General features: G+C 42.1%; 1 protein-coding gene across 1 annotated transcript in view; it reads right to left on the bottom strand.

Moving 5' to 3' along the window:
- Window positions 1-14,365, bottom strand: part of TRPC6 (transient receptor potential cation channel subfamily C member 6) — an 80,569-nt gene extending 66,204 nt beyond the window's left edge. Inside the window, exon 1 of the mRNA XM_071434204.1 lies at window positions 13,976-14,365. Within this exon, the coding sequence (XP_071290305.1) occupies window positions 13,976-14,118 (143 nt within the window). The 5' untranslated portion in view covers window positions 14,119-14,365. The remainder of the gene's footprint in view (window positions 1-13,975) is intronic.
- Window positions 14,366-15,109: the final 744 nt, after the last annotated feature.

Raw genomic sequence — 15,109 nt, 5'->3', positions numbered from 1 at the left:
TTTATCCTCAAAAGATCTATTCAGTCTGTATTTCTCTCTTGTAGATCTGACTACTAATATCAAACGTAGCTGAAATCTGAGGAAATCTGCAAATATGAAATATAACAGCCCTGAGATCTCATCAAGTTCCTAGGTAGTCTCCACATTCAGAACCTTTCATGGTGAAATACTATTCAGAGCATATTCTTTTTTTTATTGCAGATGCTATTCCTTTTTATAAATATAGTATCTTTCAATATAGTCTCCTTTGTGTATCTCTCGCTAATCTTCACCTGTCATGGGTGAGGACTATCAACTGAGGAAAACTGCCAATAAAATAAGGATGGGAGAAAAATATGGATTTTAACATTATGGATCCTCCATGCTGAATATATGTCTCAAGATTGCAGGAGAACTGGAATAATTTATGAGTGTGCATGCAATTGTGGATAAAAGGGACTGGATATGAAATGAAAGCCATGTAAACAACTGATTAGGAAAATGACAAGCAACAACCTCAGGGCTACTCAGAGTACAGGCAAAAGTACTAAAGATCTTTTAAACATCTGAATAGAAAAGAGCAATAGGAAAGTCTATTGGAATTGGATGAGCCATCAGGGGTTTAGTGACAGAGTTGTTTCCTTCTGCAGAAGCAGCATGTGTATTTTCTGCTTGGCATCTTAGGAAGAAGGAACAGTAAGCTGTCTTTGCTTTGCAAAAAATGTAGAAGATATTATAATTATACTAAAGAGAGTAACTAACTTAGAGATAATTGTGTTTCAAATAAGAGAGATATGCAAAAATATAGCAAATACAAATGAGAAAAAGGTAATGATTAAGATTATTCCAGTAGTCACATTGGACTGAGTCAGGAACTTAATATGCTTATCCATTTGTTCTTCCACATACTCCATATAAAATAAAATACGTCCATCATCTAATATGAATCTAGGTCTGATCTTGTATTTCTACAAAATTAAAATTTCACTGAGAAACTGTATTTGTAACTCAACCAATGATGAAGGCTGACACCAGCTTCAGAGAGAACGCTAGATCTACGCAAACTTTTCCTACCTAGAAAAAGTAAAGATTTGCACAATATACGATGCTCATGTCCAGGAGACCATTTTTTTAACAGCTGTGTTTGAAGGAAAATAATGAAGTGTGCCAATTGATGCTCTTCCTGCATGTCTGTTAAGAATAAGCCATTTTCATCATGTGACTGTGATGTACTTCTAATTAAAGAATCCATGCAGTAGCATCAAATTTACCTTAACACACACACGCACACAATAAAAACTGCAGCAGTGCAACTTCAGGATGAATAGGAGCTCCTGCAGAAGATCTTGGCATTTCAATGTGTGCATATGTAAAAGGGAAAGCAGTACAAAAAAAGGGAATTACTTTGGTTTACTTATAATATTTGTAATTACTGTTATGCAAATTATTTACTTTATAAGAATAAAGAAACAATGATGATGTGTATATTATATGCACACGTACTTGGTATCATGACCTCAGTGACACTTTTAGAGAAAACAGAATTGGTGGCAAGTCACAAATACAATTCCAGCAGGAAAAGATGATTTGGCTTTCTCAGATCTCAGATGTACTGGTGACTGCAGCACAGAACACAAGTTACAAAAGAGCTGTGATCAGATTTGATAGATCAAAGGCATAGAATGAGACCTTTAACAGCTACCGTTACTTTATAATTGCGGAATATTTTGCAGAACATGTGACATTTGCAAACACTGTCACTCAGAAGAGATTCCCTGGCCTCCACTGAACACCATGTTGCCTTTGATTCCACAGAACAGAAGAAATCCATGAACTAGCTAGCCACATGACAATGTTATTAGCTGTTGTTGCTTCCCAGTCAGGTAATAATAATAGAATAGCATGGGGAGGATTTTAGAATCACTTGACAAAGACTGTTATTATAGCTAAAATGAAGAAGTTTGCTTTCACATGGGGAAAATAAAGTTTCAGAATATACAGAGAAAACCTTGAGACCTTTATCTTCAAAAAAAAAAACATAAGGAAGAGAAACAAGAAGAGTTATGCCTTGCTAATATTTTTCTGGCAGGTAGCTGCTGTGGATTGAGATTTCTGTTTTTCCTGAGTTGAAACTGGTCTTGCAATTTGGTCTTTGACACCCTACAAACCTATCTTACTGCTAAATAATTCACTACACTGAAATATAGACATGAGAAGTTTTCCTAAGAGGTATTTATTCAAACGGACAGATTGATTCAAACTGTAAGAATTTGGAGCACTTACTGTCAGGTACAATAGTAAATACCAATCAAAACCAGTTCTCACATGGTCCTACTTATTATCAAATTATACTGGATTTGTAACATGCTCCAGAGAAGAACTGTAATTTAATTAAAACTTTCCTTAGTTAAATAGTGTTAAGTGATAAAGAATGATGATTCTAACATCCAGAGAATCCAGTGAATCAAAGCAGAATAACAATGTACACTGTTTTTTAGCATGAAATTGCATGGGCACTAGCAGAGCTAAGACTTATACAGCAGTAGTTTGTTGGGATGGAAGGGAACTCTCCTCCTGGAGAAATAAAGTACATCAGGAGAAATAAGAATCAAAGAGGCCTTTTCATTTATTTAGTGCTGCATACAGGTTCTGAAAAAAAAATTCATCAGGAAGTCTTCTTGCTTGTCTAACTGCCTAACCTCATTTATCAGATTTTAACCAAATACATTAAAATTAAGGGGACAAGGGGAGGGTGCATTACCTGAATCCAAACTTTCACATTGTAGAGGAGAAGAAAGCATTTGTATGGTTGCTTTGTAACTGATCTGGAATGTACAGCTTTGCATCAGTTCCACAGCACAATTAGCTACATTTTCCCACTGAAGGGAGACAGAACTGTAGTTTTGGTCACAATAGCTTTGCCTGGGCTGGTCTCTTGAGAGAACACCATGAGCTGAACACTGACAAGCAGATACACCCTGAGCACTGCCCAGGGAGTCAAGTCACGTTTGCAGAGCAGGAAAGAGTTCAGCAGAGCTGGAGCTTTGCCCTCTACAGCCATCCCGGGGGGGGAATTCAAAAGCAGTTAATATTGGATCAACCCATGGATGATTTATGGTGGCCTCAACAAACCAAATGCAAACATTCTTATTTCAGCCATATTGAAACACTTTTGATCAAAAAGCCAATGGAGAATACTTCTGAGAACAGTGCTGTCAAGACTTATTTGGAAAAAAAGAATGAAAGTGATTTTTAAACCATGAAAACAGATACCAAACCAATAACATTCCACATGAACAGAAGTTTCAGATTTACTCAGCCTTCATTTTTACATAGGACTTGGGAAATGGGAACACAGCCTTCATCTATATTCTCTACTGGAAAAATGAAATTGTTCTTTTCTTGCCAGGCATAAAAGATGACATCCAAGAAGAAGGGATGGGGAAGGAAATAAACCCAAAAGACAAAACACACACTTTCAGAGTTCTACTTACAATTTTTATTTACTGAGAAATTGGATTTTTTTCCTCATGATCCTCCTGTAAGTGTTATGCTATGTACTCTCTGGAGCAGCAGTAAGTGCAGCAGCGGTAAGTGCAAAAGTGTGAGGAGCAGAGGGCCATGCTCTCATGCAGCAATAATGTCTGGGATATAAAGTTATTCTAGTTGACATATCATTTCTCTAGATGCTGCACATGAAAAGTGTCATGAAAATAGTTTTACCATCCTTCTCCACCACTCTGCAATGTCCCATTCCTGTACATGAGAACATAAAGCAGCTGCATCTGTCTTTGCTGCTTTCTGGAAATTACCTTGAATTTTTGGGAAGATGCTAATTGATGACTGGAGACAGGTGGGAAAAAAGGGCAGTCTTATTTTGTCCATAACTTTTTTGATTCCTTTTAAACATCTCCTCCAGTTACATAGATTTTAGCATCTTGCCTTTTTTTTGGTAAGGTATTTAGCAGTCATCATTTCATATTTACTGCCTCTTATATTCTCAGAACTAGTACTTTGAAGAATATTAGAAGAATACTAGATGTTTTCTTGTTTCCTTCTACCTTTTGTCTCAGTCTTGGGCTCAGGGGTTACCGAGCAGAGCGAGAGGTAAGGTGATCGCATCGATCACTGACTCTTCAGCCAAGACAGTGACACCTACTAACATATCTGAACATATTCCACTAATGACCCATGGCCTATATTCAGGACAAATGTTATGATTACAGCAACATGAGAACCAGCCCAAGGAGCATAACAAAAAGCTCTGCTTACCTGAACAAGCAGGCAGTGTGACATGATCACACAGCTGGAATGATCTTGACTGCTTGCTATCACAACATAGCAGAGAAGTACAACCCCAGCAGGCACAGAGGCAGGATCCCAAGCCTGCATCACATGCAAAAAGAGCCACCTCATGCCCCTTACCAGCAAGGTCAGCTGCTGCATCTAGATGAGAGCTTGCACAGATGGGCACACTTCCATTTTCAGATGGCACTCAGCGCTACAAATCTTGTTCCGTATTTCTTACAATAAAGAGCACTCAGCTGTACTGTGCCACTGTCAAGGGGCTGTCTGGTTGGAAATTCATATTTGGGGCAACATTCCCCCCCTGCCAATATAATATTGATAGATTCAGGAGAAGTATTCCAGACATAGAAATTATTCAGAAATTACATCTCACTCAACAAAAGACACTGTTGTAGTGCATTTTTATACTTTGTAATACTTTGAAGTAGTTTTGTTTTGTATTCCCATATTTTTCCCAAATGGTTTATCCCAGACTGTACCCCCCTCCCTTTACCTGTGTTATCCCTCTCCCAGGATGAGATCATCCCCAAACCCCCACCCTGGCTCTCTGTCAATCACTCAGCATCCCATCCCCTCCATCCAGAAGCTTCGGTCCAGGTCATCGAGTGATGAGCGAGAGGCCAGGGGTCAGCCCCCCAAGCCTTGCCCCATACGCTGTCCTAAATGTCTATCCCCCAGCATCCATCCCTTAGGGTCACTCACTGGTTGGTAAAATGTTATCTACTTTGGGTTTCCACCTCCCTTTAAATGTACCCTTGGCACAGCTCCTGGGGCTCTGGGCAGGAGGCCCCTGAGGTGCAGGAGCTCCTTTGGGATCCTAATAGAACCTTGGATTAACCCCTGCTAAGAGTCGGCCCTTTCTCTTCTACCGATGTCTCTGGTGTCTCTTGTGCTGCACAGGCACCCAGCCCAGGTGCCCTCAGTGCCCTCGGGGCACACACAGACAGTGTCTCCCTGCCAGCCCAGGTGCCCTCAGCACCCTCGGGGCACACACAGACAGTGTCTCCCTGCCAGCCCAGGTGCCCTCAGCACCCTCGGGGCACACACAGACAGTGTCTCCCCCCAGCCCAGGTGCCCTCAGCACCCTCGGGGCACAGAGAGTGTCTCCCTGCCGGCCCAGGTGCCCTCAGCACCCTCGGGGCACACACAGAGAGTGTCTCCCTGCCAGCCCAGGTGCCCTCAGCACCCTCGGGGCACACACAGAGAGTGTCTCCCCCCAGCCCAGGTGCCCTCAGCACCCTCGGGGCACACACAGACAGTGTCTCCCTGCTGTCGGCCGTGTCGGGGCTGCCCCCCGGTGTCTGCAGACTCGGGACTGGCCCAGGGCTCCTGAGAAGCTCCCAGAGGGACCGAGACTTTGCCGTTGAATCTGTCATGTAATTCTGATTCCCCAAAAGTGTCCTCAGGCCTCTAAATACATACAGGAACTGGATCACATGCCTCTGCAGTGGTCCTATTTCCCTTCCTCCTCAATGTGTACTTCCATGCCTCTTCTGGCCCTCTGGAGATATCAATAACTGTATGCAGTCAGAAATCTTGTCATAGACAGAGTTTGAAAAAGGCACATAGACACCCAGCAGTGCTGCTACCAGCACCTTCCTCACTAAGCCATGCCCTGCACAAAGCTAGTTAAACCACAAAGGATATTCTCTCCCTCTAAGGCATTTTCAATGCTCTCACTGATAACTAGGGAAATTTTTGCCAGTTTACAGATTTGATGTAAAATCAGTAAAATAGAAACCTCAGCTCATGAAAGATCCTCAGATAGCTTTGTAAAATGAGAGGCATTAGCCTTGCTGTCTCTGTAAATCCCTGCCTAGGTTATTTTTTTTTTAGTTTCTCTTCTTGTTATGCATTAAATGGTGTTGCTGATTCTAGGATGGAAGTGGCTGTGGGGTAAGAAATCCCAGTGTATATTTTATATATCAACTTGTTAGGTAAGATCATTATTATTTTATCATACAAAGAAGTTCTGAAATTTCACTGTCACATCATTTGCTGTTTACCTACAAATGTGCTCACATCAGATGTTGCTAAATGATTAAATAGCTGTCTAACTTAAGCCTCTAAATTTTTTTTCTGAAGAAAAGTAGGGAACATTAACTTCTTCAGCTTAGTACCATATTCAGCATTCATTCTGCAGACCTGGTGATACTGTTATTGCTGACTTTTTTGTTCAAAGTGCTCTACAAAATGTTTCAATCTAAACTGTATCTTCAGAAACTTAAGTCCCTCTCCCCTCCTAATTTTTGGTGGTTTTATTTGTTGCTTAGATGTCAGTTCAAGATATTGCTATTTTTGCTCCAACATATCTGCCATGTTGTTGCAACTCCTTAGTCTTTCCTGGGCAGCAAGAGCTTGTTACAGACTCCCAGCCCCACTGACATCCAAGGGACTTGAACAGTAATATGGATTACAGCCCAAGTTTTCCAGAGCTTTTGATCCTGAAGTGAGAACATCTCACAATGAGAAGCCACACAAAATACCCAGTATCCTTGCAAAGCTTCATCCCGTGCTTACTACTTGAAAATGAAGTCATATCAGCTAAGTGCCACTGCTCTTCAGTTGTATTTTTATCAAGGGTTGTTGCAATTTTTAACTTAGATTTCCACACTTAGAAGAGAGAAAACAAATTTTTCTCTTGTATGGGGAGAAGTACTATTCTAAAACTCACTTGAGACGCACAAGAGTCACTCTAAGACTCACAATAGCAGCAGTCTTCAAAAACTGTCCTGAGTAATTAATAGGAAACTTGTTCTTAAAGGGAGAGGAATATAAAATCTACAGAGAAGAAGAGTCCCTGCTGCCCTCCCACAGCCTGCCTTTTGCATCTGATTTATCAGGATAACTAGATAACCCACTCACCAGTGGAGCAAGATGATCCTTTGCAGAGCCTGAATGAACCCTGTGAGCAACCACCCTACTCTATGTGCTCCTGCAGGACAGAGGAAAGCAAAAGACAAGCAGTGGACATGGCACAGGCAGATCCTCCAGCATTCAGAATTATCCTTCAGGTCAAAGAGAAGCTTGAGAGTTCTCAGAGCACAGGATTTCTCTTTGAATAAGCACCACTAGTATAGCACACATGTAACTTTCAAAAACTCCTCTCCCACATATCCCCAAATAAAGCTCTATAACCTTTCAATTACCATTTCAAAAGCTTTTTGTATGTAATATACTTTGATCATTGTGGTTTCACTGGAATTAACTATAAATTAATAAATCCAGATGGAAAAAAACTCCAAGAAACATAACTTCAACTCACAGACAACACAACAACCTTAGCAAATGAAGATAATAAACTAGAAATTTCTAGTGCATGTTTCTTTCATTAAGACATTTTTTATAATTTATCTTAAGTAAGAAAAGCATATAACTAAAGATTAACACAGTGGAATTAAAACTAGTATAGAAAATCAATTACTGCATTGAAAAGCAAAAAAGAAAATTGGTTTATAATCTTCTATCATGAAAAACAGTTGCTTAGAAAAAATTCTCAGAGAAGTTTACTGTGGGCTATTACTACTTGGCAGGCCTAGTACATGCACACAGAGTAGGACTAACAAAGTTTATCAGTCTGGCCTGGCTAGCTGTTCCAAATAAGGGGGAAAATCATGACTAGAAAAGCTGAAACATGTTGATGGCAGGCAAACATTTTACAGAAAGAAAAGAAAACACAAATCACTCCTCAAAGATAAGGGAATCTTCCCTTTTGAAAAGCTGCTAAGCAGTCAGTCATCAGTCCTAAAGTCAGTCAATGCGCACAATAAGAGAAAACCAAGCCGGGCCTGGAGGAAAATCAGCACAACCAAGTGTTCCTCTGAACTAACCCCAGTGCTGACAGAAGATGACAGGAGGCAACAGACCAGCTCTGAGTCCATCTCTCCAGTCTGCTGGGCACTCACCGAGCTTCTCGTTAAGCTGATGTGACATGTGCCGACAGGACGGGACAAGAGGGAAAGGCTTTAATTTAAACTAAAACAGGAGAGAGTTGATTAGCTGCGAGGAAGGAATTCTTTACTCAGAGGGTTCTGAGACAACTGCAACAGGTTGCCCAGAGAAGCCGTGGATGTTCCATACCTGGAATTGTCCAAGGCCAGGTTGGATGGAGCTCTGAGCAAGTTGATCTAATGGGTGCCATCCCTGCCCATAGCAGGGGTGTTGGGATTAGATGACAATCTTTAAGATCACCCCCATACCAAACCCTTCTAGGATTTTGTAACATAGCACAAAGCTTTATGAAAATTCTCCAGACTGAATACTCTGCAAAATTGTTAGTGCTGCAGCAGCACCAGGCCTTGTGGTCCATATTGTTTTCTACAGATCAACCATGATCCTTTGGTTTAAGATCCTTCTTTCTACCTGCTTGAAAGGCCTCATAGATGTTAAATATTTTGTAAATATCCTCACTTCTTTGTTCTCTTCACTAAGGTAAATACTGACATCAAATCCAGTGTTTAATCAAGTTCAAAGACCAAAATAAACTTCAGTCATGCTCTTCTGAGCTGGCATAATCTGAGCTCACAACCACAATATTGATATTTTAGTAATTTTTTTAACAAAAGGGAACTACATTCAACTCCTCAGAAAACAAATTATCTACTTCCCACACAGCTCTGAGAAAGCACCTAAAAATGACAATACTTGATATGCCATTATTTCACTTATTCAGGGTTCTTGTAGTAAATCACCTTTTATTCTTAATGCCAAAGCTTGCCTTTTGGCTTTTTTTTCCAATATTGACAAAAATGTATTCAAACATATCAGACTAGGGGTTACAATAGAGCTGTGCTGATAAATGCACTATTAGTAGAAAAAAATGTAGTTGGACAGAAATGGATATGGAAGGTAAGCCCAGACCCAGACCTTAGTCAGTCATCTTCACATTATATTCCACGCATTTTATTTCACTAAAAATAGTATACTTGATTGTGTATGTCAGTGCTAAACAAGTAATAAACTTTGTACTTCAAGACAAAAATCTTAATCCATTCCAGAGAACACTGCCTGTCATTTAATTACCATTAAGCTTTTTGTCCACATTCAATTATCAAAACTTAGATTTAAACACTGCTTATCAACGCAAATCCTTTAAACCTCCTGTTGAGTGGACTCTGTAGCAATGGCTACACCCACAAGTAAGTGCACAAACCTGTATATAAAACTCACTGTATGCACTTCAAGTTTAAGGCCTTCTGCTAAGGCATTGCCTCACACTGCACAACAGCCTGAGGTATGAAAGCAAAAGAATTTGATGGACACAGTTTAACCACCAAACTCTTCTTCTGCTCATGTTTGCAGAGCTGGAAAGTCTAACACAGCCTGATGATGCAGAACCACCATGCCAAACCACCTTTATTTGGGGATACCAATACTGGCAGGACTTCTTCAAGTAGCCAGTTATTATAACCTTCAGCTTCTGTGGTGGGAAACGCTGCTGGGACAATGTTTGACAAACAGCATGCTGGTTATTAACATTTACATTGAAAAGTATGCCATACACATCCCACACATTTCTGAATCACTACTCCACCTTCCTCATGCAAATTTAACAAATTACTTATATTTTCATGGAAATCTTACCATTTTACAAAATTATGTCCCCCAGGGAGACAACTTTCATTTGTTTGGTGACTAAATGAGAGTTAGGGTATAAATAAACTCACAGATATATTGCAATGGCTCAAGAAAAATTATTATTCATAATCATAGCATAGGAAACTGGGTATTGTAGCTGACCAAAGAAGCTCCCAGTTAAATTAGTGAGTGTACACAGTGAACACAAGAGTGCCTAACAACTAAACCCAAGAAATCCCATAAGCCTGCACCAAAAATGAACACATGTGGGGGAAAAGTCTACTTAATATGAAATAAATAGGGATATGTGTGATGTGGAAAGTGAAGCATTCTCTTCTACCTACTTGCAGGATACACAGAGTGAACTAAAAGTTGGGGGGCTTGATAACAATGTTGTTGTCCTTTTACTCGAGACCTAAGGGATTACATTTAGTCACCCAGAATATGAGAGATTCACATATGATTTTTTTTCCCAGTGCCCAGTATGAATTAGATCCATCAAACATAAATCACATGATTATTTGTGCATTTGTTCCATACACTAGGCTATAAAAGGAAATTAACCCCCCTCCATACCAACACTTCTACCTTTTTGATTTCAACGAAACTATTTCAACATATTTTCAGAAGACAAAGCATCTCATCAAAGAGGCTGACAATCTGAAACATAGCTGCCACATTGTACAGTACTCCCTGAAGAGATTATGTCTAATGAAGAGTCTGGAAAATAATTTTACAGGTCATTTCAAGCAAGACAGTTGAGACTAGAGATAAAAATTACATTATGTCAATGGCAGAAACCATTATATTGCAGGCAGGAAAGAAATCATTAAACATGTTATTTAACAAAGAATAGGTTTTTAAGTATGTACTAGGTTTGGTAATTTCAAGAAACACTTAGCTGGAAAACCACAAAAGTTGAGGAACAGTCTAGGTCTCAAGGCAGTTTTGGATATCAGAACCCTTTTCCCCTGTTTTCATCTGATAACTTGTGTTTCTCATTTACTTTACAACTGACATTTTAATACACAATTATCCCTCCTCACATCTATAAGAAAACATCTATTTTTCACAACGCAAAATATTGTGAAGTATAAATAAGCATTATAACCAGATGTCTGACTGAATTAGTGTCTTCTCACTAGCTTAGTACACTGACAATCTGTCCTTCACTAACGTTTTTCCAGCAGACAAGTTTACATACAAGTGCTATCACTTCCAAATCCTACTGCACATCAGCGCTCAGACTTGGGGTTAGACATTAAAATGCACTTTCCATCCTGTTTTAAACCTCAAAACTGGGCTTTTTGCCAATGAAATACTTGCACAGGAGGGATAAATCCCAACATACATTTTTGCATTCCAGGAGTCAATCTTCTGACATTTATATTGCAGTGTATTTCTTGATACATAAGGGGCAGGACTCAATGACCAGATGGAATAGCACTACTACTAGAAAGAAAATGTTTACTTGCATATCATTTCTAACACATCTTAGAAGTCTTAAGTCTTAAAAAGTAAGACTTTGGAGTAAGTAAGTAAGTCATCTTTTGGAAATAATTTATTTACAAATTCTACAGATTGCCTAACTTTTAGATTTCCCGCTTAAGGTTCTGAATTCAAAAGAACAGCAGGATTTTTCAGCACAAAATTCCATTCAAATTTTGGTTTGCATCATGCCACATATAAAGGTAAAAGCCTTCCATTCACTGCCAAAAGACTGTGTGACCCTACTTGGTACAGCTGATAAGCTCAAGGTATCTTCTTGAAATCTTTTTTGCAGTAAAGATACCTTGGATACAGTAAATCTGTTCTCCAGAAAGAGGAGCTAAAATACAGGAAATACATTTCTGTAAATGGTTTGGGTTTTTATTATCATCCAGAAACTACAGCACTTAACAGCAGTCACAAAACAATACATGAAAAGCATGTTCTACAAACAATGTCCTCAATAACATCAGCATTAGCACTAAATCACCACTTGAGAAAAACTATTCCTTAGAATCAAGCTACTTTTCAAGCAATAGTCACATGCCACGTTATGCCAGTAAGTGTGTTACCCTCTCAGTAATGTTTAAAAGGAGGTAAAACTCAGCTTTTTTTGGATATCAGCTGTACTCTGCATTACTGATCTCCATTAATCACCATAATAGCATCAGGAAATACCAGTAATTTGAGGATGAAAAAAAAAAGTGGAGAAAAGTATTCTTACTATGTGTAGATGATAGAGTATAAGGATCATATGCTACACATGGCCCAGCTTATTATTTATTAAATTCTTGGCCATATGAAGGCCTCTAGCAAAACCAATGACTTTTGGTTGAAAAGGTGTATCTACAAAGTGTACCTGAAATGTGATATAGCTGGAAGTTAGGCAGAAAAATTCATAAACTGCTTGGTAATCACTGTAGCCTAGAGGAGCCTGTTCACTCACTGCATTCATTCCTGCCAGCCAAGGAAGTCCTGGCAGTGGCCACATGTAGGCATTGCCTATGGATCTCTGTGAAGTGATTATTTTCCACATCCAGAGAAACCCCAAAGAACAACTTCTCCATACCTAACGTGGATGTGAAAACCAAGCTCTTGATAACTTCCTGTGGTTAGTGCTACCCTTGTTCTACAAAGCAACTAAATTAGGATGCAGGCTGTCCTTATGGCCACTGTGAGGTGATGAGAAGCAGTCCCACACTGAGAGAGTGCTGGACCAGGAGCTGCAGGCACAGGCACTTTTTTCACTCCATTCTTGAAGGGAAATTATCAGCACCCCACAGACTTGCAGACTTTGTTCGAAGAGATGATTTGAAACACTTAACGCAAGCTCTATCCTCTCACATCTGCACAACCACTCTGAGTAGATGGCAAAAGAACTCCAGAATTGCCATATTAGTTCAAAGCTTTAGTCCACTAGTGAGAACCAATCTGAACTAAACATCACAAAGCTTTTTTTTCTGAAAGGATTCATTAGATATATGCATTAGATATATGCATTCATATATGCAGGGTTTAAGTCCAATGTGCAGAAATATATGCTGTTACATTCAGCTACATGAGCATACTGAATTAGCGATCCACAAAGACACTCAAGAATAGCAATACAGCAGTAAATTTTGAAAACTCTGGTTGTTCTTAGCTGAGTTGATAAATATTCAAGCACGGTAAGTGTTCCCAGTTTCACTGTTGTTATTCCTTTCCTATATCCAGGTAGCTGTCAAGTGGCTGGTAGGTGGCTCACAGATAAAACAGCAAATATTAGGAGAGCCTGATAACTGTAATTTACCATTTAAGCAATAAAATATAATTTGTAAAAAAGAAAGTACACTTCTCCTGGCAATCGTCTGAGATTTTAGGACTCATCTTGCACTGCTTAATACCCATTTTCCCCCTCTGTTGGGTAGCTTCTCCTCAGAAGCATTAACAAGTGGTAATTACTGTAGTCATGCTGACAGCACATAACCAAAGGGACACTGCCAACACTGAACGCCAATAGACGTGGATCTTAAGTTGTGGTTCCTGGAACCTTTGTAATTTATGTTTACATAATTCAGCTTTTATTGCATATGTTCTTACACTCTGCTTTAAATGGTAACTACCTGCCAAAACTCACATAATGAAATTACACAAGGCTACGCGGCCTTGACAAAGATAATAATAGGAGGATGGGGTTTTTTGTAATTATTTTGCATTAATGAAAGGAGGATGGTTTTATGCACACACCTGCAATGTGCGCTCTCTCGGTGGGAGCAACCGATCACAGGAGTCAAAATTTCTGTAATTACATTAAACCCATTAGACACCATCAGTTCTAGGTACACCCGACGTCTCTCGCCCTGCTCTCCACAGCTGAGCCCAAGCCACCCTTCGCCTCCCTGCCAGCGGGAAGGCACCACGCCGTGCTCAGGGGAGACCGGCCAGCCCGGGCACGGCGGTGCCAACGCTGCTCCTCCACCTTGGCAAGCACAGCTACCCCGCTCCGGCCCTGGGGAGGCGACGGAAGCTGCCAGGTCCCCATGCGGCTGCCCACCAGCCCTGACCCCCGCCCGCCGCCCCTGTCCCGCCACCGCCTCCCCCGCGCAGGGACGGAGCGACCCCCGGCGCGGCCGGCGGGACTCACACGGGGTAGAAGGCGTAGGGCGGCAGGGCGCTCTCCTCGCACAGCTCCGCGTCCAGCAGCAGGTAGTCCTGGCTGTCGTTCCGCCGGGTCCCCGGCGCCGGGGAGCTGCCCTTGCGCGGGGCGTAGGGCTGCGCCTGGCTCATGCTGTCCCGCGGCGGAGGTGCGCGGCGGCTCCCTCGGGGCGCGCCGGCAGCGCCGCGGAGGCACCGGCGCTCGGGGCCGCGCTGGGCTCTCGCCGGCAGCGCCGCGGCCCCGCTCGCTCCGCGCCCCGGCAGCGAGGGGCTCCCGGCAGCCGGAGCCGCCGCCCGCCGCGCCGCGGGCGAGGCGCAGCTCGGAGCGGGGGCAGCAAAGTTTGCGGCGCGTCAGGCGGCGCGGCTGTCCCCGGCCGGAGGGAAGGGGCGGGAGGTGGGAGGGCGGCGGGCTCCGCTCGCCTCCCTTGGGGCTCCGGTGCCCCCTGCGCGCCTCCCCCGCTGGCGCCGCCGCTCGCTGCGGCCCGCGGCACGGACCCGGCTGCGCTGGCGGGGCCCGCGGCGCTGCCCCGGGCAGGGGCCATGTCCCAGCGCCGGGACCGAGCCAGCCTCCCGCCGCTTCTGCCCGGGCACGGCCCGCGGTGGTCGGCAATGAACCCCGCCGAACGCTCCCGTGGGAGTTCGGCAGGACCGGCCGCGCGGCTGGCGGTGTTCCCCGCGGCTGGGGAACAGAACTCTTGCTTGGATTTACAGTGGCTTAGTAGGACAGCCTGCGCTGCACTTGTGTCCTCGTGTAAGTGGCCGAGGAAGAGCATCAGTGAAAATGAATGCTAATCAAGTACACCCAGAAAATCTGCAACTTTAAGTCTTCCCCATAAACTGGAAAATTTAATCGGAAATTCTACTTCCTTTTCAGGCTCTTTGCCGCTTTCTTTCATCTCCAAGACGTCTTCTGTTCACCTGTTTCAGAGAAGAGCTGGTTTTTAATCGCCTCTAATAACGTCAGTTAAGAGCAGGGGCAAAATATCAAATATCATAGTAAAAAAAAAAACCCAAAAACCACAATATTTTTGCAGTAATAGCACTTAAGCGAAACTCTGTCCACTTGTATTTCTCAGTTCTGCTTCACTGGTAGCACTTTGTTTGATGATAGTTTGCAAAAAAG

Source organism: Agelaius tricolor, unplaced genomic scaffold (assembly GCF_023055355.1).
Source record: "Agelaius tricolor isolate 1412-34295 unplaced genomic scaffold, bAgeTri1.0.p SCAF_9, whole genome shotgun sequence".
NCBI classification, from domain to species: domain Eukaryota; kingdom Metazoa; phylum Chordata; class Aves; order Passeriformes; family Icteridae; genus Agelaius; species Agelaius tricolor.
This window is presented reverse-complemented; position numbering and strand designations above follow the sequence as displayed.